At 40.9% G+C, this 23,905-nt stretch overlaps 1 protein-coding gene across 2 annotated transcripts in view; it reads left to right on the top strand.

Moving 5' to 3' along the window:
• Positions 1–2,668: 2,668 nt before the first annotated feature.
• LOC135698313 (serine protease snake-like) overlaps positions 2,669–23,905 on the top strand; it is a 32,023-nt gene continuing 10,786 nt past the window's right edge. For both annotated transcript variants that reach the window (XM_065218231.1, XM_065218232.1), the window contains exon 1: positions 2,669–3,034. In XM_065218231.1, coding sequence (XP_065074303.1) covers positions 2,923–3,034 — 112 coding nt within the window. In that variant the 5' untranslated portion in view covers positions 2,669–2,922. The remainder of the gene's footprint in view (positions 3,035–23,905) is intronic.

The raw sequence follows: 23,905 nt of genomic DNA, 5'->3' as shown, positions 1-23,905 counted from the left end.
AACCGCTTCATTCCACAGATTCTTCGGAGTTTGGGCTTCAATCAGCATCGCACGCACCTTTTCGACGATTGTCCGATTGAACCGTTCGGACACTCCATTCTGCTGTGGTGTGTACGCTGCGGTTGGCTCGACTTGGATCCCCTTGGAAACGTACCAATCACGCTGGTCATTGGAGCAATACTCGCGCCCTTGGTCGACAGTCAGCTTTGAAATCGAATGTCCCAGAGCGGCACTCGCCATGGCCTCGTACTCTCGAAACTTCTGGAACACCTCGGACTTCTTCTTGATGGGATATACTACTGCAAAGTGCGTGTAATCATCAATAAAGGTGACGAAGTACCGAGAATCATTCCAAGCCGCTGGTGTAATTGAACCGCACACCGCACTCGTTCTAGAGGTCTTGCACGGACTCTAGTACCCGTGAATGGTTCTCGGCACTGCTTTCCGAGAACACAAACATCACAAAAATCCAATTTATCTGGTTTCTCGGGAATACCTGTTACCATGCCATGCTTCGCGAGTATCTGCAAACTCTTGCTCCCCAAATGAGCCAGTCGACAATGCCACAGGTTACCAGTCACAGCTCCACACATGTTGACCGCCACCGTATCGACACGGAGATCGAGCTCGTAAAAATCGCCCCGCATGGGACATCTCGCAATCAGGTCACGACCTTGCTTCATGATCGCTTCCTTTTTCGTGAATGTGACATCAAGATCCGCTTTTGCCATCTTCTTCACAGATAGCAAGTTCGCTCGAAGATCTGGTACGAAGAGGACGTTCTTCAAGCTGATATAGTTACCTTCCTTGTTGACGCCGTTGATCGTGCCACTGTGCCGGGAAATCAGGGATTGATCATCCTTCGCCACGTTTATGACGACAGGGTGCTTCAGCTTCGTGAGGTCGGCGAAACAGTGCTTCACATTCACAAGGTGGTCCGAGGCTCCGGAATCCAGCTTAAAGGAAACTGCTCCCTCGTCCTTTGTTTGGGAGCATCTCCCGGTCATAAAAGCCACCGCCTTACCTCCATCATCAGCGTTAGCTTCAGCGCGCCCATATGTCTTCAACTTCACACGACAGTCCTTGGCCTTGTGCCCCTTCTTCTGGCAACGGTTACACTTTCCGGTGAACTTACCAGGCTTCTGCTTCGATCCTTGGAATGCTGCAGGTTTCTCTTGGCAGGAATCCGCTGCCCGGTCGGTTTTCTTGAGCTCCTCGGCAAGAAGGCGCTCGCGAACAACATCCAGTTTTAGGTTTTCCTCACCTAGATTTTCCAGTGCCGTAACCAACGGATCGAACGACTCGGGAAGGGTAGCAAACAGCTGGGACACAATATCGTTCTCTTCAAGCTTCGCTCCGGCCAGCTTCAGTTGTCGGATCAGCTCTTCGAAGGTTTTCAGGTGATCTTTCACAGACGAACCTTCCATCATTCGTAGCTTCGCAAGTTGCTTCCTGACGAATGTCTGCGACGAGACGGACTTCTTGGCGTAGGCGGATTCAAGGCTCATCCACATCTCCTTGGACGTCTCCTTGTCCCGCACCAAATGCAGCAAATCGTCATGAACAAATGACGTCAGCAGGAACGCCGCCTTACCGTCATCTTCCTGGAACTTCGTGAGCTCGGCCGCTTCCATCGGAGGATCCTTCTTGATGATATCCAACAGCTTCACGGACTTCAGATACTTCTCCACTCGAAATTGCCAATTGTCGAAACCGGTGCCCGAGAACTGCGGCATCCCGTGGACCAAATCCTTGCGTGAGTCGCCCATAACCTCTTGATTGTTAGAAAGAACCGGAACAGCAAAGTTTAAAAGTAGAATGGATTTTATTTAACGACTAGCTTGAGTGGAGTCTTGAACAGGAATGAAAAGTTTTTCACCGTTGTTTATTTAAGAAAACTTAGGTTGCTAGGGGTGACGTTCGGTCTCCAAGGAGGTGATCAGCACACTGCGTTACCGATTTACTCCAACAATTATCACTTTTCATTTGTACATTTTTCAACAGTTTTTTAATGGAACATTGAAAAATCATTTATTGTAGCAGATTTTGAGAGTTATTTCCTATCGATTGGTGTATTTGGATTTTAATTACATCTATAAATGATAAAGTTATAAGCGTTCAAAACTTTACACCTTTTCGTGACGCTCGCAATTTTAGATTTTCAATACCTTCCCGTAAGACGTAGTCTACGTCAAAAACAGCTGATTTTCAAGAAACGAGAAATCTCGATTACTTTTTCGAAGGGACGCTTTTGTAAATAATGCATTTTATCGACGATTTGGTGCAACTGGTAACGCATACTAACACCACTATCAGGTAGAGGAAAATATTGGCTCAATCAAGTAATTGTAAATAAAAAATGAGAATGTCACGAGTTCTAATTTTTGCTCCTGGAAAAGGTGCCAATTTGTGAGCGGTGTTGAGAGGATGTAAAAAAAAGGCAATATTTTTCAAGCTAAATAACTTGAAAATTGAAAGTGATCGACTCCGCATCACTCAGATACGAAACATTCAAATTGTGTGTCCAGATCCGTTCGAAAAAAAAAGAGAGACAAAGCGCGTGTTGTGCTTAGTAGGCCAGAAATAAGATCAAAAACCCTATATGGTCCTCGGATGCGCCCGTGTCGCAGTGGAAGTTGGGTTCATTCAGTCGAGACTGGACAGCCGTTCGGAAAAGAAGTTCGTCGCTACCGGAACAAAGTATCGATAGCACACTGAATGTGCGTGTGTTTACGAACGATCGACACCCTGAAATAGTGGTTCTTCCATTGAGGTGCAACGCTAATTTAATGTGAGAAGCAAACAAAAGTGCATCGTAAACTGTGTCGTAACATTAAGTGATTAACTGCGATTAACGACGAAAGGAGAAACGACTCAGATTGCTTGGATTAAAAAATATCCGCTAACTGCCATAGTGACGTGATGGCAAGAAGATGCACTCCACAGGTGTCGGCGCCAGCTTGGATGACCGTTGGTGGAGTTTTGGTGGTCCTACTGCTGGTTCAGCTGCAACCAAGCAGCGCAGTGTTGAAAGGTGATAATTCAATCCATTAATTGTAGATACATTAGAACGAACGAATGTCAAGGTCAACGATCACAACAGACCAGTTCTATTTGGGTTTTTCTTAGTGTTTACTCGGATTATGTTGATCTGTTGTTGAGATTTGAAATTATGATGAGCTCGGTGATTTTTCCTTATACCGGTTCACCAAGAACAGCGATCAAGATTCCGGAGACTTCGACACATGATTCGCTTACACGGAAATACAACGCTATCTACGTTTTTGATTAACTTCTATCGATTTGACAAATTCCACTTTTGTTTTTTTGCCAAAACTTCCCAAAGAGATAAACTAAGTTTGCTATTTACAATCTCTTCAAGCTTCGTGATGAAGAAAACACGTTTGAGAAAACATGTTTAGAGAACCTATTCGTTTCCACACACAAAGCTGAATTATAATTGTCTCTCGTATAATGTTGAGCTGCAAAACTTGTTAACGAGTTCACACCGTTCACACGCGTGATTTAAGCGATAGGGGAAATTGATGTAATGTCGGCCTAAATGTCCCTAATTTGGGCCCATACATAAATTCAGCAATCGACTAAATTTTCAATAGCGACCAAAAATATCCATCCCAATGTCGCGTTCATCTAGATAAAATTAATAAATAGCTAATTTTTAGCGATGGGCCCAATCTTAGATCCATAGGCCAACATTAGAGCCATTTCCCCTGTTTCGCAAAAAAATAGACAGTGAATCTTAAAATTGAGCGTACAGCTGTTATTAAATTTTAGAAAAAAACGGCTACACGAGCACCATTTAAAACGATAGATTTTTGAATTTTTGGTGAGCCAGAGATTTATCGGTTATCGGTATAGTGTTGTGCTTATGTGGTTGAATGTGTAATGAAGCCATTTTAAGCGCTGTCCACACTGAGCAGTAGGCCTGAACATACTCATTACAGTTAAAATACTACTTTTCTAAATAATGAAACTATGAGATATTTTAATAATAATTTGTATATGTAAGATGCAAGTAGAGGAGGTAAAGTTTGTGTATGACACATGAAACCAGTCAATTTTGCTTTCAGAGTGTCACAATTAGCTATTTTAGCTGTAAAGAGTAATCGTCATGAATGAGTACTAAGAGATGAACTAGCCTATGGCTAAAAATCTCTTTAATAAAGAAAAAAAAAATGAATGAGTACTACAGGTCGGACTCGATTATCCGGGGTTCGATTATCCGAAATTTTAAATTCGATTATCCGAAGTATTTTCTTGCGTTTTTTTTTATGCAGACATTTAAAATAATTTATAATATGATATTTAATGATTATTTTAACAATATTGGATGTAGCTAAAACGAGGGGCTGAAAGAGGCGTTATTTTGTATATTGAAACTCGGTTATCTGCAGTGTATATAAAAATTAATTAATTCAAATGAACATATTTATTTTATATTCATTTATAATTTGAATACAGTGGTGATCCGATTTTGTCAGCTTTTTGACCCGATTTTAGAATTCAACTAGTTTCGTTTGAGGTGAACTGTTTTCCATACTCGTTGATGGTATTTTATTGATTGCAGGACTCAATAGTGACATTCTTCGTGAATTATATTCGGAATAAGGACTCTGAACACCACAGGGTGACCCTCTGGAAGACCCGGAACTACCGTAACAGTGGTCAATTCATGAAATTGGTCTTAGAGCCTCGCGGTTTTTTCAATACAATAATCATGGTTAAATAAACTAGTAAAACTTGTCAGGCAACTTATTGTTTATTTAAGAATAAAACAAATTCATTCGTCTAGTAACAAAGCATGAAAAAAAAATCAAGACGTTTACATTCAGTAAATCAATTTATTTCAGGAAAAACAAAAATAACTTTTTGAGTAGTGATATGCATAAAAATAACAAAGCAAAAGATATAAAAATCAAACATTTACATTCCGTGAATCAATTATTTTCTCTAGGACATTTCTACGTTCTTCTCGCAGCAGGAACTGGCTTTCCAATGAAAGTCCGTTTTTCTCTGTCCAAGCACTTGATCGATTCCCGATAAAGTTGTTTAATTGGAAACACAATTTTCAGATTCGTCATCCACATCAATCTGGTGTGGTTCCCAAACTGATGAAGCATTTGCTCCCTCGACAGTTGAAAACGTATTTTTGCCGTCGTAGAACGATGTGTTCGGGTGCAAAACGATGTTCACAATATCATCGTTGTTCAGGACGTCAAACTCTACGTCCTCTTCGTGTACGGTATTGTCCTGGTCCATCAATTTCTGCTGAATCGAAAGTAAACGTTCTCGTACAACCGCCTGTTCAGAATTTTCCATGACTTGGCAATGGAATCAGCCGGTACCTCGTCCCAAGCCTCGGCTACCCAAAACATAGCATCCTTGATGTTGATTCTCTTGACCATGTCATCGAATTCTCCTTGGCGTCCAACAAGCTCACGCATAAGCTTTTGCTTGTAGTTGGACTTGACCATCTGGATGACGTTTTGGTCCATTGGCTGCAACAAGGCTATTGTGTTAGGTGGTAGGACAAACGAAGTGACAGACGGAGCGGCTCGAAAACTTTGGTGACGCACCTGCTATTGCAATTTTTCAGTGTACCACATGGCAACACCACTACTACTGGATTGTACCACTTGGCAACACTACTAATGGATTGAACCACATGGCAACACTAAATGTACTAGAATGTTTTGGTTCTATCTTCTTCACTCTACTCTAAACTGAAATGCATAAAAAATGACAAAATGATACACTCTTTGCACACTGTCAAAGATCATATTGCACACAAAATCAACTATGATCATATCAAAACAAAAATTCTAGCCCATCTGGTGGCTGATGGCACATGCTTCTAAGAAAATTCTATTACAGCGAACCACATTATTTTAATTGATTTCTTCGCCAGTTAGTCGTCTATCACTTCGTTTGTGGTGGTAGGAAGATTGTAGAGATTGCTCCATCTGCAGTTCTAAGCTCGTCGGTGCTGCAATGTGCGGAATAGTTGTCCAACACTAAGACGGCCCTTACCGGCAGTTTAGTACCTTCCAAAACTGCCGTTACCTTAGGAACAAACTCCTTCAAAAACCAATCCTTATCCAGGCATTTTTTGACGAAGCATAGTATACGGCCAGCTCATGGACGTTCTTCAATGCTCTTGGTCGTTTTGACTTTCCAATCATCATAAGCGGAAGTTTGAACGAACCATCGGCATTTGCGCAAGGCATAAACGTCACACGCTCCTTGTTCCCCTTTCTTCCTGGAGCTGATGATTTGTCCATTGTGACATATGTTGACAAAGGAGTACATTTGAAATAAATCCCACTCTCGTCCGCGATGGAAATCTGGCTCGGAGATAGGTGCTTAGCGATGGTTGCAAAATGTTCAATGTACGAATCAACGGTTGCAGCATTGTTAGAAAGTTTCTCTCCCGTTATTTTCAGAAACCTGATGTTGTGTCGTTTTATGAAATTCACAATGTATCCACGGCTCCCTTTGAACTTCTCATCGTTGTACAACTTTCCGTACAGTTTCGCTGCCTGAACCGTCAACATATCCTGGCTAACAGGGATATGGCATTCACGTTTCTGAAGAAACCAAATGTACAGAGCTTCGTTGAGTAGAGGATATTTAGCCCTTTTGAAGGTTTTCCGTTTGTCTGCAGATTATGAATTTATATGAGAACATGTGCATCGCATAAATTTCAAAAGGCTTACCCATCCGAAGTTGACGATGTGCGATCTGTTCCATGATTTTCAGCTTGTTCTTCTTTAGGTCGTATGCAGTCGATTCAGCGATGTTATACGTCCGCCTTATTTCGATCATAAGTTGTCCTCTGTCGAGATCTTGCAAAATTTTTGCTTTTGTAGCAAACTTCATGACAATTCTGTTCCTCTTTCCTTTCATTGCAACTTTCACCATTTTTTAGAATTTGAATTGTCCGAAAACAACCACTACATAGCACCAAGAACAAATTGCACATAATGAAATAACCTACACTTAGACACCTACGATTGTCAAAATAAGTGTCGGTGTGAGGGCCGTTACACAAAAGCGCGTGGGGCGTCACGTCCTGGGGTGCTGTCAAATCAGCCTACTGATCATTCTTGTATGAAATTGGTTCCAAACGCAAACAAACCCTGTAGGTTTCTTATGGCTTGTTAACGTTTGGAACCAGTTTTGCGAGGTAGGGGACGATTGTTCGTATTTGACAGCCACCTCCCCCTCTTGGTCACGTCGCCTCGGGGGAATTCAATTTTGTGAATTTTAACCAACGAGTATTTCAAAAATAACAACTTTGGGCAATTTAAGCATTATGAGCTTTTTTGTTGTAAATTTGATGTGTTTTAATATTAACACTATTTTAAAGATATTACTACCAATAGTTATCGTACTTTGGAAAATACTTATTTTTTTTTAATAATTCATAACTTTTTTGTTTATGATTTACCCAGCAAATGCACAGTGTCTGTAGGTATCACTTTATCTAAACTACAAAATAAATATTAAAAAAAAAATAATTTAAAAAAATAGGCAATTTGAGTAATTTTAATTTTTGTTTTTGATAATTTTGATTTTTTTTTTGTAAAAAAAAATATAATTTTTTACAGTGTATCAAATGCATAAACGACTTCAAGAGCAAATTTTCATTATGTCGTAAGTAACATTCGCACCGATCCGAGAAAAATAAAGTTTTGTTTTGATGACAATGTTTAACATATTTAGCCGGGTTTTAATCATACAAAGGCAAATCGCTAGCTTTCATGCTAAGAAATACTGGTTTTTGAGTCAAAAGTTATTATACGTCGTTTGGTGGCCCCTATTGTTACTTAAGTCAAAGTGTATTTACCAGGATATTCGAGAGAATCATTAAATACGTTTCCTTACGTGCAGCCCATTATCATTTTAGGACCACCGAAATCATCTTAGCAACAAACAGTTCGATTTATTCACTTTAATAATGAGAAAGCGAAACGACGAAAGTACACTTTTCACGGGTTTCTCAGTGCTGTTACTTAAGGCAAACGGCATCTCCATAGAAATTAGGTGACTTAAGTAACATCGAAAACTATTTTGATCGGAAGGTGATTACGTCAAAAAGCAATTCGACTGGTAAATAAATTTAAAAATGGGATGTGATCCTATATTCGGACAGTATATAGTGTAATAGCAGGAGCATCGATTGACACTGATAGCTCGACTTTGTTTACCTTTGTTACTTTCGACGTAATGAAAATTTGCTCTTGACTTGTTAACTCTGAAATCATGGATTTATTTGAAGTTTTCTGCTCCATAGGCCCAAAATGGGCGATTAGGCCGAAGTAGTTCTCTACCCTATCCCACTAAACATCGTAAGAAAAACATTGGTTAATGGTATCTTTCAATATTGATTTGAGTATATTCAATGAATGAACTTAAAAAAAACGTTGTCCCATTGAATAAGAAAGCTGGAAACGACAGTTTGTCAAAAATTGATTTTTGCAAGAATTCAATACCGCCTTGCGTATTCTCGTTCAACTATAAGAAAAGTGCCTCAACAAATCCGAGAGGTACGAAAGTAATCCGTTACACTTTTCGTTTTACGGATTTAAGTAAAATTTGGTGTTTAATTACGATACATTGTGGATAAATACGATAAGTAAAGAATAACGCGCCTGCCAATTTTATCCGATATCAGCCACTATTGAGAAGACGTGTAACAAATATCGTTTGTTAATAACACGTTTAAAGACAAAATGGACTGACCCACTAGACTTGGTTGACGACTTTAAACATGATGAATATAGCTGGATCGCTGAACAAATTTATCCGGTTTACCTAATTGGAATGAATTACAGGCTGGAATCCAGGATGAACTGGCATGATTGGTGGGTTGAACGGCCGGCGGCTGGATTGTCAGCTCGATTATAGACTGCATCACTTTGTATTTAAAATGTTTAACTCTTTATTTGGCGCAGCTGTAATACTATAAATCCACTTGCTTTTCGCAATGTCATGAGGACATGGCCTTCTGCGAATAGTATTGGTTCAGGGCTTCAAAGCTCCATTGTCAATTTCGGTTGGCAAATCTGACGCCAAAAATGGTAATTTTTCTCTGAATTGGCAATACAACCTACACGGTAACTCGCAACAACTCAAAATGGAGTCGTACATGCTCATTTCAGCGGGAAGTATGGCTACTTAACAGCGAGTAGGCGCACTTTTACACACTTTCCAGTAAACGACGTTCTGGCGCAGAGTGAGTCAAAACCACTCTAATATTTTCAGCCGGCAAGTTTGTTTTGATAAAAAAGTAGAAGGGTCTGTGCCTAGGGGCACGAACGGAAGCTTGACGTAGGACCGCTAGTGGACGGTACTAATGTGAACATTTAGTTCTTTTAATTGATCCATCAATTATCTTAACTCTTTCCGTTTTTTATTTGTAAGCGTATCAAATTTGTAGTATTTATTTCAAAGGGAAAGTTGATGAAGAGAATCCAAGGGACTGTCAACTTGAGTATTTTCGATTCATCTACCCGACTTTAAAAGGTGTATTTTGAATTTTTATTATTTATGAATTTTTAAGCTTTGTGCATTTTTTTATTAAAGTGTATTCAATTCACCCCTCGCAGGATTTCCTTCCGAATTATATGAATGGGGCGGGACGGAAAGTATCGTTTGTGCAGAATATGTAAAAAAGGAGGGACTTTGAGAGATGGAACTCGTGGGAGCTAATTTTCTCACAAATTTGATTTTATTGGCTTTCTGGGGACTGAATATACACCCAAAGCGAATTATTCCCACTTCTCTCAAATTCTATATGGATTTTTAACACTTCCTATCAGCGTGTTCTAGAAAATGGTCGGACGATGATTAATCTCACCAATACATTCGGGCCTACAATTCCACACCTTCTATAGAGACCAGGTTGAGCCTTGGTAGCTAGCTGCTTGCGGGAACTGATGACCTTGTCAAATGTCCAAATAATACTCTTAACAAATTTATGGTGGTCCTGAAAAGGTCCGTTTTGTAGTGCTGGTTGAGTAATGCTGAGCTGAGCACGACGAGCTACTGATTCCGATCCTAGCCTAGCGATTGGACTTCTTCCTCCTTCTCTATGGTTGCTCATATGAGCTCTGCAGCTCCCTGCTTGCAGACAGTCTTTCGTTGTTGTTGTTGTTAAAAGCACTGCTGCTGCTGCTGGACTGGACACTACCACTTACGGTGATTGAATGAGCACCGTTCAGTGGGACCGCATCGAATTCGATTTCTAAGTCTGTGTTAGGGAATGCGCTGTTTTCAGTCATTCGGTGATAATTTTGATCACCATTGCAACAGTTGGACATTTGGTATTTTTCAATAGTGACCTATTGAAAATTAACTAAGTGTTCATTTTAGCAGATTGGTAGATAAATTTCTAATCGTTTGGCTTGTTTAGAATTAAAATCTATCTGCTATTGGTCGAAACCTGACCTCTTTTCGTAATGCTGTACATGGAGATCTATCTAGCCCTGATGTTTGTGTTGGTAGAGGGAAAAATGTAAACTTCGCGGGAGACGATGTCTTAACACTCGAAAGCAATTTTGTGAAATATGAAGTAAAACAAATCCCAGCTGGTTCTGCATGATGATTTTGTTTGATTTTATTTATTTGTAAAGTCGCCGGGAAATACCAGCTGGCGATTTGTTTATTATGATAATTCCTTACTTGAAAACAGGCAAAAACTCACAAACAGGCTGCTTTTTCAATAATCAATAAATTATCTCAACATTTAGTGACAAACCATTCATAAATTTTGGTAACATACAAAAAATTCTATAATCCACATTGAATTTCATATGTAAGCGCCGATTGAAACAATCTTTTCGACGTCACTACAAGGGTTATTGAATCTTGCAGAATGAAAGCCGAGGAAAAACTAATTGCACCAATATATTCAGGCCTACAATTCCACACCTTCTATAGACAGGTTGAGCCTTGATAGCTAGCTGCTTGCGGAAACTGATGACCTTGACCAATGTTCAAATAATACTCTTTAACAAATTTTTGGAGGCCCTGATAAGGACCGTTTTGTAGTGATGGTTGAGTAATTCTGAGCTGGGGGTTCAACACAGATGACGCTGTCGAGCTGTATGTCGTTTGGAGCGAGGGTGACACGCTTGGCATAGATGACCGACCCGCAGCGACTCACGAAGATCTACTGATTCCGATCCATAGCATAGCGGTGCAGCTTCTTCCTCCTTTGATGGTTGCTTATGTGGGCGCAGCAGCTCGCGGCTTGCAGGCAGCCTTTCGTTGTTACTGGAGAACAATTTTCAACGCCACACGCCGAAAGCACTTCTACTGTTGCTACTGCTGCTACTAATTTCGACGACCGAACACCACCACACAGTGGTGTGGTCGTTGGGAGCGTGTGGTTCTGAGTATGGCGATGAGTGTGCAAAATATTACGCAATTCCATCCTCCCTATTCGCACACGCCCGAGGATCGGAGGCGAATGCCACTTCGACTTGTTTCGTCTACTTACTACTCTCTGACGACTGTGCTGGAGAAGCAGCATATGCATGTAGGTAATTGGTGGATTTGTTAGTTAATTCGACGCTTTTGGACAATGCTGGACATTTACCAGATTTTCAATAGTTTCTCGTTGAAAAATCAACATTCGGAAGCATTGTTATCGATGCGTAGCCATATAGCTGATCGATTGGTGATAAAATTATTGAAATTGGACCAGGGACAGCTGAGTTATTAACGTTCAAAATCTTTCTTAATTTGTTACATGTTCCATTTTCGGTTTTCACCAAGTGTACCCCCATATAGAAATCAAAGACGTAGTCCTACGTCAAAATTAAAATTACCTGCTCCAGATTCATTTAACTGGAGCTGAAGACGACTGAAAACCGTCTCCGCATGTAATTTCTACTTACCTTAAAACATTTCGCCTTTTTAATAGAAACTAAGTGATCGATTCAACCTCTGATGGTGTATATTAGAACGTCAAAAAGAGTGTTGTGAGCAGAATTTTTTGCCGTGAGACATTGGAAGCGGAAAACTTTTTCACTTTTCCTGATAAATTGATTCATCTGAAAACTTGATCTATAGTTGTAAAATTTAATTCTGTATCATTTTTGCAAGGATTCTGCTTGTGTTCAGGAATATTTTTGTTGAGAGAAATGCAAAATTCCAATAGTGCCTTAGTGGTTATGATCTTCCGGATTTCTTGTGTGTGAATAGTTTAGGTGCAAATCAGTTCAGATGTGTGGAAAATCATAAAATAAGACAATTACTGGTGGAAATTGGCAACATATTTAATGAAAAATGCTCCAATTTGCGTTTTGAAAAATCCTTTTTCTGATATAAACAAACGGTTTGGTTGACGTTTCCTCTCGAACTCGCGTGGTGCCCTCTACGTTGATGGTGTATTAAAAAGGCCTACAATTTCGCCGTTTCTTAAAGGTTTTGCTCCGACATGGCTGGCATTTTTTTCTAAGTCCCGGATATGGCTGACTGAGTGGCTTTTACTCAGTTTGACATTTCTCGTTTACTCAGATTTTAACAACCTAATGCATCAGACGAAATTGAGAACGTACGACTCACCCGGTGAGTAAGCTGAATACGGGGGGGGGGGGGAAGGTGACTGTCAAATACGAACAATCGTCGCCTACCTCGCTTAACTGGTTCCAAACGACAACAAAGCCATAAGCAAAGATGGTTCGTTGATGTTTGGAATTAAATTCACATATGGAATATCAATTAGCGTAAACAGGTGAGGTCCACTAAATTTGGCATATCTTTCGTTTTCGGGCTGATTAAATGGATGAAAGCGGGAGAAAGAAAGAGATGACAAATTCACTGAGCCTTACATATTTACATCTCATTGATGGCTGTTCAGTAAGCCGATTTGATAGCACATCTCGCCCCTGAGCTAGTGTTACCGTGCGAAATCGATTTGTTTATTATTTTCAACCACGAAATCAGCTGTCAAAGTGTTCGACTTGACAGCGGTTTGTTTTTTTTTATTTTCAACCAGTAAAATGCAACTGCTCACATGCTAATACTAACAGTGGTAGAGAACTCTATACGGACCACTTCCCGAATCCCCATACGCTTCTGAAAAGACGTAACAGTAATACCAACCGGTGGAAACTAATGATTTTAAGTTGGCTCACTACTTGACTACCCAAGTAACCATAGGCACGTTATTTCGCCTTTTTTGCTATATACGGACCTCATCAGAACTTGCCAACACTGGTATAGCCGTTGTTCAGCTGTATATAGCCAAAAAGGCGAAATAACGTGCCTATGGTTACTTGGGTAGCCATCTATAAGCGTACCCCATTCTAGTCGAGATTCTAGCACTACACTATGTTTGTTTTGATTCGCTATGAAATTTTGACATATTTGAGTTCGTGGATTTTCCTATGTTTCGAGGGGAGCATCGATTAGCTTGAGACCGAAGATAGTACCAGAGCTGAGCCAAAACGCTGAGCACGTTTCTTCGAGACCTTATAATTTTAGAGTTACCTCTATGGTAGTACTGTACCAGGGAGGCAACATCAAAATCATCTTCAGAACTTTGTTCTGAATCTTTTGAACTGCTTTTTTCCTGGTACTGTAACAACTAGACCATATTGGCACAGCGTAAAGCATGGCCGGTCTAAAAACTTGTTTAAATATAGGGTGTCTCAGAATGTCTAAGCACGTCTTTGGAACACCCTTGCTTGTTTTAGATGACGTTCAAACAGCTGATTATCACGCTGTGTTTTCTTTCGTGTATCGCAAGTGTCGCTTCTTTACATTTCCGTGACAATACGAAGCATTTCTCCGGAAAAGCGCAAATAGATCGTGCATAAATGGTGTACTACCCTTAACATTTCTCTGAGTCAATTAGCGAAATCGGATGATGTAAGCCGTTCGAAACGCGATTCGGAAGTATGGTGATGAAGCAACTTTCCAGGATAATAAAAAATCTGGACATAAACCGAGCCCTGTTAACTTAAATCTGGACCGGAAAATCGTACAAGCTTTCACTCGCAAGAAAAGTGCTTCGGTTCGAGACCAATTGCTGTACGGAAAATCGGTGTGTGTGTGATTATGGACGATGAATCATACGTTAAATTTGATTACAATACTCTTCCTGGAGAGCAGTACTACACCGTTCGTGATGGCCAAAGTGTTGACGACGCGGATAGGTCGATTTTTACCGAAAAATTCGGTAAAATGGCTATGGTTTGGCAAGCCATTTGTGACTGTGGTATGCTTTCCAAACCGTTTGTGACAACGGAGACAATGACAACCGGTGTTTACTTGCGTGGGTGTTTAAACAAGCGTCTGTTACCCATGAGCACGCAAGCACGACGCCTCAGTACTGTTTTGGCCGGATTTGGCGTCGGTTCATTACTCCAAGGACACGTTAGCCTGGTAAAAAGCCAACAAGATCCTATTCGTACCCAAGGAGATGAATCCACCAAACTGTCTCAAGGCCAGGCCAATCGAAACTTTTTGGGATCTAACCAAAGCATATTTGAGGAAACATGTAAAGGGAGCGGATTCCGTTACAAGGCTTGCGAAAGACTGGGAAAAAGTATCCAAAATTGTTGGAAAGGCATCTGTGCTGAAGGTAATGAGTAGCGTGAGATCAAAAATCCGCTCCTTGGCTTACAACTGATCGGATCTCTGATTTTCTGCGTTAAACTGTAAGAGAATACTATAGAAAACCTAAATACTAGGGTCGGTGTATAATGAGTTCTTCAGGGCACTAACTGAAGAAATGATAATAAACACGCAGTGAGCATTAAATTGTCATGGGATACGTTTGATAATGACCAGTAATGGGAATGTCTACACGTTATTTCAAAACTACCCAAAATTGGGTACAATCCACCCATGTCGGTCAAACTGAACCTACCCAAAAATGGGTAAACTGTGTTGGGAGTGACAAGTTGACAAATGAACAACGTCGATCGGATTAATGTCAATGTTGTTCATTTGTCAACTTGTCACTCCCAACACAGTTTACCCATTTTTGGGTAGGTTCAGTTTTGACCGATCTGGGTGGGTTGTACCCAATTTTGGGTAGTTTTGAAATAGCGTGTACTATTTTTTGTTAAGGTAATTTAACAAAATCACTGTTCTAATGATTTACTATAGCCGCTTTTTTTCTCGCTATAAGTCATTTGAAATTGATGTAGAAGTCTTCTGTTGCCAAGTGAAAAAAAAGGAATCTTTCGAAAACCGTGATTTTTGTAAATATGAAGAGAAAATATTTAAACTTTTCTGCAGTCTGCTGCAGATAACACGAAGACTTATTCCTTTAGCGGAAATGCCTGTGTCATAGGCGACCAAAGATTTGTGGTAATTAATCATATCGTCCGGCCATTTTCCACAGAGATGGCGCTGTTCCGCTGGTAGGAAGTGATAAAAATCCCCATATAGAAATTGAGAGAAGTGGAAATAATTCGCTTTCGGTGCATATTCAGGTCAAACAAAGTTAACGACAACCTAAATAAATTAGTCAGGGACTTTGTCGTTCTCTTTTTTCCCGGAAATTATTGTTAAACCAGCTACAATTAAATAAATTTGATTTTTCCCAATACAGTTTTACCTGCTTTACTACCAGTCCCCGGAGAGCTAAAAAATTCAAATTTGAGAGATAAAATTCGCTCTCACGAGCTCAATTTCTCAACATGTCATGATGACACTCTTTTTGTGATTTCCCTCTCACATACTACAAAATAGAATACCTGACACTGCAAAACATGTCTGGTACCTCTATACATGCATTTTGATTAAAATCCAAAGTCCCTCCTTTTTTACATATTCTGCAAAAAAAAATACTTTCTGCACCATTCCATTCATAGAAATCGGCGGGAAATACTGTGAGAGGTGAGCTATTTTGTGTGCAGAATGTGTAAAAAAGGAGGGACTTCGGATGTTACTCTAAATGCATGTATAGAGGTACGAGACGTGTTATGCACTGCACTGTCCTCTGTGAACAATTAACGAAAAACAGTTTATGTGTAGTTTCCGATAGATGTCACCACCAACAACAGCAGTGACATCTGATGGAAAATTAATGCAGAAGCTTGACAAAATAATTCATTCTGAGGCAAATCAGGGAGGTCCGAAGAGAAAATGTTATACAATATAGGCCCAAGAATGCGACCCTGAGGAACCCCTGCTCTAACTGGAAGTCCTTCAGAATTAGTATTTTGATAATTTACCTGCAGAGTTCTGCCAGTTAAATAATTTGGAACTAAATTGTGGAAAATTAAACTTTTTCAATGTAGCAATCAAACCAATTACTTTAATACCCTCCACTAAACCCCACACTAAGGAGCTCGCAAAGAGAGCCCCCTGGCAATGGACACTTATTAAAAAGAAGAAAAAATAACAAAGAAAACGCGGAGCGATGTAAATCCCAGTGAAACATAGTTCCTTTGAAAGGATTCACGTACCCAAAAGATAAATCTAAATCATTTAAAGAGTGATAACGTTAAGATAAATAATTGAACTTATTAAACTATACTATAATTAATGGAGCAGGGGAAAAAACTAGCAGGAGCCAGAAGAACCCTCAGATGCAAATGGATGGCACTTTTAGAGAATATATTCATTGGTTCATCAAATCGTTGGGAAGTATATTAAACTTTAATGGACCGTCGTTTGTGATGCTACCCAGACCCAAGATCATGCATGCTCTGCTTCTCAGTAACTCATTTGCTTGTCTAGTGCCCTAAAGGTTAACTTTAATCGAAAAAAGAACAATGTTGTGATGGAAATTACGATTATCTAATGTGTTGTGCACATACATAATTGTTTGAGAATCGTGCAAACCTAGAATAGGGGATAATTCTGTGGCTGGGACTAGTATAAAGCGAAACTGTCGAAAATAAGGGAGATTACTTTCGCACGTCTATTATGCATCGTTTGAATATTTTTTAAGTTTTGATTTGGCATCATGACCCCAAACGCTGATTAGATATTGTATGGAATGAATACAAGCGTAAACAAACCGCAGCAATGATTCATTGGGCACAAAATAGCGTACTCTTATCATGAGGCCACATAAAGATGAAACTTTGCTGGATACATGCTTTAAGTGAGTGTCCCATGAAAGGCGAGAATCTAAGTGCAACCCTAAGTATTTAAATGTCGCATCTTTTTCAATGCACTAATTTGTGACACATGGATCGGGGTGTTGCAAGATTTTTTTTTTCCGTGACGAGTGGAAACCATGTACTTTGTTTTTGCCCAAGGAATCAAAAATATCTCCAAATGACAAAATGACAAGCGATCAACGAACCGAATGATAACGCTATGTCAGAAGTAAAAGCTATAAAGATATTATCTTCTTCCTTTTTCTGCTTCACGGAGTAAAGCCGAAGATGATAGACGTGTGTTAAAGGGAATTTGTTTGTTATGTCTTTTCTTGATTCAGATCAAGCTATGTCCTCATCCGTGTATATTGCAACAAAGCAGGCAAGCAATATATCACTATCCTTCTACCACTCCAATCGAGCTATGTTACAAAGCGAGTTTGTCATGGTAGTCGTAGCAACCGTTTTGCCTGTATCGTTGGTTGCTTTATGTGTTTGGATTCGCTGTTTTTGCCAAATTCAGAGAAAGACGGTTGCCGTTAAAATATTATGTGAGCCTCGCCATATCTGATTCGATGTCATTAACAATGGATTGAATACTAGAACGAGGATAGAATAATGCCGTGTCGTCTGCAAAATGTCTTGGTGTCCCAAGAAGCATTAAATTTTCCAAATCGTTGATAAATATAAAAAAATAGTAAAGAACCTATGTTACTTCCTTGAGGAACTCCAATATCAACCGGGCGTAAGCTACTACAAACACCGTTTATAGCTACAAATTGTTTTCGGTCTGATAGATAGCGTTTTTATCAGATCGTTGGCAACTCCTCTTATCCCGTATCGATCAAGTTTCTTCAGAAGAATTTCGTGGTTTATAGTGTCAAATGCCTTTTTTTTTTGATCGAAGAATAATCTTTTTTCGGTCAACTTCACACATCAACGCATCAATAAGCGCGGTAATCTGTAATTCCAAACACTGTTGAATTTACTTTTTCTATGTCTCGAAGAGCAACTCCAGTTGAGCAGCCTGCAGATTTTTTTTGAACGAGTTAAATTGATAATTCTTAAGAGTTGATGAATAGTTGAATGCCCATGGCGAAATCCAAACTGCTCATCTGCAAAAATTGACTTCGTATTGATGTGAATCATCATTCTATTTAAAATTACCTGTTCAAAAAGTTTACTTATTGACGAAAGCAAACTTATTGGACGGTAGCTGGAAGCTTCAGCTGGATTTTTATCCGGCTTCAAAATTGGAACAACTTTTGCATTTTTCTATTTATCAGGATGGCATACTTCGACTTGCTTAGCAAGTTTCTAAGTTGTGTTTGCAAATCCCGCCAGATAACTTTCATGGCAGGATCGCGAGTTCTTTGATATTGCCTCCTACGGACATTTTTCAGGCGGATCAGGAGCTGAAGATCGTCGTCTATTATAATTGAATCGAATTTCACCTCGCAATTTGCTCTTGCTTCAACTATAGAAGTCAGAGATCTAAGAGCATAACTTTTCCAGCCCAATTGCGTCTAAATCTTTTGGGCAGAGATATTTGAAACAAAAGTGTCAACAAAGGATCAACTTTCTACGATCAATTTCCGGGACATGGTGGGGTGCTCACCCGGAAGTTCAGTTTCAGTTGAGTATGGCTCTTTTTGCTTCCTCTCGGCAAGAAAAAGCCACCTGATTAGATTGGAACGCATTCATATCGTTGCTTACGTATTGCCCTTGGCTGTATGTATTCAACTCACAATATGAACCTAGAGGTTCTAGCAGGCGTAAAACCCGTGCAGAACCGTTTCTGGGAGCTCTCATTAAGAGTATTGATCAAACCTTAATTATATGTCATCGGATATTAGCCTTCCGTGCTATAACCCTCCTCGTGTACGCTTTACTAGCTACACTTCCCCCATTAACTATGATCTCTCCATGAAACAGGCTATTCAAGAAGTTTCAGATCAACTTCGAACTATCTCAATTCCCCGTATTTTTGCTGAAAAGAACAGACAAGTCAATTGCAATAGAAGATTTTTCACTGATGGATCACGCATTGATAGATCCACTGGCTTCGGTGTCTTCAATGACTCAACCGCCTTTCGGAAACTTCAGAAACCTTGTTCCGTTCCCAAGTAACATTGTAAGTATTATAGTGGCTTTAAAACATGCTACAAGTCTAAATCATGGTCTACAGAACCCTCACAAAACCAAAATTGTTGCTTGGGTTACTTCATCTTCTCGGATGGTCTCAGTTCGATTGAGACTATTCGTTCGATGAAACAAGGAAGGCACTCATCTCATTTCCTTTCAAAGGTAAGGCAGCAGATGAGTGTGCTGGTCGAAAGATCATATATTATTACCTTTGCATGGGTCCCCTCACATTGCTCAATCCTAGGTAATGAGATCGCAAAGGTGGGCGCACAATAAGGCGAGATTTATGATAGAAGAATTTTTCCCATCAGTACATCAGAGTTCTCTTCTAGGTTGGCAAAACGTTTGGACAAGTAATTCTCCATTACTCCACATGTTTCTTCGAGAGCGTTGTTCAAAGGTCTGGATGTAAGTAGGGGATTCATTCGCGTGGTGTCAAGACTTATTTCCAACCACTACTCGCTGGACGCACATCTCTACAGAATAAACCTCGTTGACAGCTATATATGTAGGTGCACAACCGATTTTGATGACATCGATCACGCAGTTTGGCATTGCCCGGGTAATGACGCCTTCAGAGCACGATTGGGAACCGGTGATCTTCCTAACATGCACGAATTCCCTTGTTTGTCTGATGTTAGAGATTGATGTGACCATCCCCTCCTTTCCACACATGTTCCAGCTATTGTGTCCCAGTCTTATTATCCACCTGTTTCTGAGCTACTTGCCCCTGCCCAGTCAGCATTTGGTCAACCGTTCGAGAGTAGTATCTGAAGGTTGTTCAGTTAACTTGATGTGAACTAAATAAAAATCATTGGAAATCCCGTTGCGTGAATCGCCAGGACGGGATTTCATTTTCATTTTGATTGCTTGAAAAGGCTCAACTCCAAGTAATTTAGTCAATTAATTTTTGATCTGATCCAGGGATTCACCACTGGACAGACCTTTCAAGACAACCTTGAACAAACGTTCAGTGTTGGTGTCATAAGTGAAAAATGTGTGTTGCTTCTCAGTAAGATACTCGAGAAGACCAAGGTTTCAGCCAGTACACTGCATTCACCCCTACGGCCAGTTTGAAGTGAATTTAACGAAGTTCAAAAGTTACGTGCAAAGAGCATGGAAATCGGAAGTGGTTATCACAATAGAGGGGACCTTTTCCTTCCTGACATTCAACCTGCAATGTTTAATAGAATTTTGCCTGGATGATGGATCATTCTCATCGTCCGTGAGCATACCTCATTGATTGCTCAAATAAATTTCATCAGAAGGGGGATCAAGGGATTGCCCTTTTCTTTTGCGTTTAGGCGCCTTGGTGGCAGTAAAACGTGTCTCCAAATCGACTTCCAAGTAGATTACTATAAGGATCTGAAGGATCGAAGCGGAATTTTCCACATCGATATCCAAGCAGGATTACCTCGGGAAGGGTCCAAACAAGGGCCGAAGAGGAATAAGAGTCAAACAAGGTAGAAGTTTTACAGGTTGAGAAATTTGTCTATAACTTCATAGATTTAAATTGTTTGAATTAAATTTCTTAGTGTAGGCAGTTGGAAGACACAAGCATTTTTGCTGAAATCGTTCCTAAGAGGGGCTCATTTAATTTATTGATAAGGTAGGAAAGGGCAGCCGCACGATTAAACGAGTCAAGTTATTTTTCGTGTCATTAGATTCACGATAGCACGATTTCGGGAAATGATGGACTTCCGGTTCGTCCGAGCTTCACTTTTTATAATCTGAGGATTCGGTCTAGATCATTTCGTCCGTGACTTCCCAACGAACTTAAGGTGTATGTAATTTAAAGTGATTTCAAGTGTTTAAATTAATTAAAGCTTTTTGTTCGTTTCCATAGCTAGAAGAAGCTAGAGTGTGCGATCAGGAGGCAGATTATAAAATTGCAAGTGATTGGATGTGCTCAATATGTGCTGTCCATGTCCGTACCCGTGCTTGTGCTCACTGTTCTGGTGAAGCCATCTTTAAATCGTTCGTAGAATAATTTACCGTACCCGAGCGCAGCAACCTCTCCTCGACGGACGGAATTTCCCCGGCAATCGTCAACCGGCTGGAAGCGGACGGATCCGTTAAAAAAAAATCTGTCAGAGGAGACTCAGGGGATCTCCAAGTGGTTCGTCAACCTACCCGGCACGGCAGAGTAACCGCAATCGCAGCGGCGTGTGAAACGCCATTGCTCGAGCTCCATTAATCGGATCACCATCGACGATCACTAACGATAGGACATCGACTTTGACCATCCCGTAAACCAACGATCATCTGGTGAGTCAAACCTTTTTCTACTTTGGAGTGTGGCGTCGGGCGAAGGCGCCACGGAGTGATTTTTTGCCAGTCTAAGACTGAGGAGCGAATGGCGCCGAGTTTCCGTGACACGCTTTTCAGGAACTCGTGATGTGGCATTCCTGCCTGTAAACTATGTGCGCGTAAGATTTCCAACGCCACTTCATTGTCACCAGGAGCGCAGACTCGTTTAGAGCTGAGTTGCCGATAAGGTGACGTCACGCAAATGAACGGATAAGAGCATATGAGCACGTTGGTTAGGGAGAGAGAAATCGCATACACATAGGAGAGAGGAACGAACACACACAAGTAAATAGAAATCGATAAGGATAACTTGTAAATAAATCTACGTAGGTTAAGTAATGTTGAAATACCCGTTATTCCGTTAATATATCTAGGGCTATTCTGCGCGGCGTGTGTGGTGAGATAACTCGCTGTCACTAGTGCAGTGACAATTGTCACCTCGGGTGAGGTGACTCTCCATTTGATTTGCATTCAGACTCACCTCACCCGAAGTGACAATTGTCACTTCACCATCACTTCACTGCCACCTCACCTCACACGCCGCGCAGAATAGGCCTAATCGTCTGAATAGCTCGTAACAATAAATGTTTTCTTAAACGAACCATCTCACTAGCTTTAATTGATTGAATGCGTTCGACATCACTTCGCGTTCTCCGTTGTAGTTTTCGGGTCCCGTCCTCTTGTTGAGAGTTTGAATGTTGGGGAGAGTAGTCCACTTCCAGATCTGGGCGACGTCTAGTGGTAAATGACAAGGCTACCGTAGAGGTCTTTTTGGTATGGTTGAGCTCTCACTGACTCTCTAAGTGATGATCGTGTTTGTGATTTTACGGAGACGTGGAATCAGAGCGAATGCGGAAAGAATTAACGGATGAGATTTGTGAGGAGTTGAGTAGGTTCGATATCAGGTTAGAGCAGAATCCAGAACATAAGGAGGATCAAGATGAAACTATCAAAAATGGTTCCCAGACAGAGAAAGGAGCGATACCGAAAACACCGTTACCGGGTAATGACGCAGAAGGAAAAGTTAGCGAACGAGAAAAAGCGTTGGAGGCTATGGTTGTAGATCTGCAGCGGGAAATCGGAGTTGCTTTTGCTTGGCATAGGAAGAGTTTGCTTACTACTCAGAGGAACGCAATCATACGCGGATAATGGAAAGCCAGATCGAACGGAGAAGGGAAACTTTGGGATATGATCAAGGACATGTTCCCCACAGTTTTGGGAATAACCAGAACCTTCATCCGGGAAGGCGTCGATGCATTTTTCCGAAAGAGCAAGGAAGAGAGGAGCAATTCGATGGACACCAAACGCACAGGTACGAGAGTGGTCAAGAGAATGAATCACGCGGGCAGCACGAGTCGTACCGTGAAGAAGCCTACAGGAGGTTTGAAGGCAATTCAGCTGTTCGAAGGATGGAGAAGTGGCACCTGAACTTCAGTGGAGAAGGTCAGGGCAGGTCCTTGGAGGATTTCTTGTTAAAAGTGCGTCGTCTTGCAAGGATGGACAGAACTGCGGATGACGTGTTGTTACAGAGAATCGGACGAGTTCCACTGTTGGCAGGACTCTGATGAGCGGATTCGATACATGTACGGCAACCCAAACAGAGATCAGGGGAACCGTCAGAAAATTTACGAACGAAAGCAAAACCGTAACGAAACCTTCCCCTTAGCTTTAAAATGGAAATTGAGCGTCTAAATAAGTTGCTCAGCACACCACTGGAGCAACAACGTATTTTTGAGGTGAATTGTTCGAAATTAGCTTGCCGGAACGGTTCGGGATCTGAGGAATTTGGAGTACTACGCGTACAGGATCGATGCCCATGATCCTGTATTCAGGCCGACACGAGAAGGTGTTGGCCAAGTCAATGCGATTCAGAACATCGAGGTTGAGAAGGAATCAGATTCGTACAGCTCGGAGTCGGAAGAGTTCGGCAGAGAGGCGACCATGACAGGAAAACACCAAATGTGCGAGGCGGTTCAGGTTCTGTGCAAGCACCACTGTGCTGGAACTGCAGGAAAAACAGACATCTTTGGAGGGACAACGACGCCCTTCTAGACTCAGGGGCAAGCATAAGCGTAACCAGCATTGTGGACATAGCGGAGAAGAATGGACTGACTTTGCATCAGAATCCAGTTAAGATCATTGTAGAATCACGCCGGCCTTGAAATCACTCCTATTTGCACTTCCAAAAACACTCCTGCTACTAAGAGGTCTAGCTACCGCTTTCCATAAAGGTTCGATCATGACTGCCCCCGAGCATCAAGAGCTCCCGTCTCCTCTCTGCCGTCGTTCGTCAGGGGTGAAGTCAAGTCATCAACTAAAACTATAATTTCTTAGGCGTGAATCATAAACTT

Source organism: Ochlerotatus camptorhynchus, unplaced genomic scaffold, assembly GCF_037179485.1.
Source record: "Ochlerotatus camptorhynchus isolate MF236.1 unplaced genomic scaffold, CSIRO-AGI_Acam_v1.1 ptg000084l, whole genome shotgun sequence".
In the NCBI taxonomy this organism is placed as follows: domain Eukaryota; kingdom Metazoa; phylum Arthropoda; class Insecta; order Diptera; family Culicidae; genus Ochlerotatus; species Ochlerotatus camptorhynchus.
Note: the sequence above shows the minus strand (reverse complement) of the source record. Positions and strands in the feature narration are given on the sequence as shown.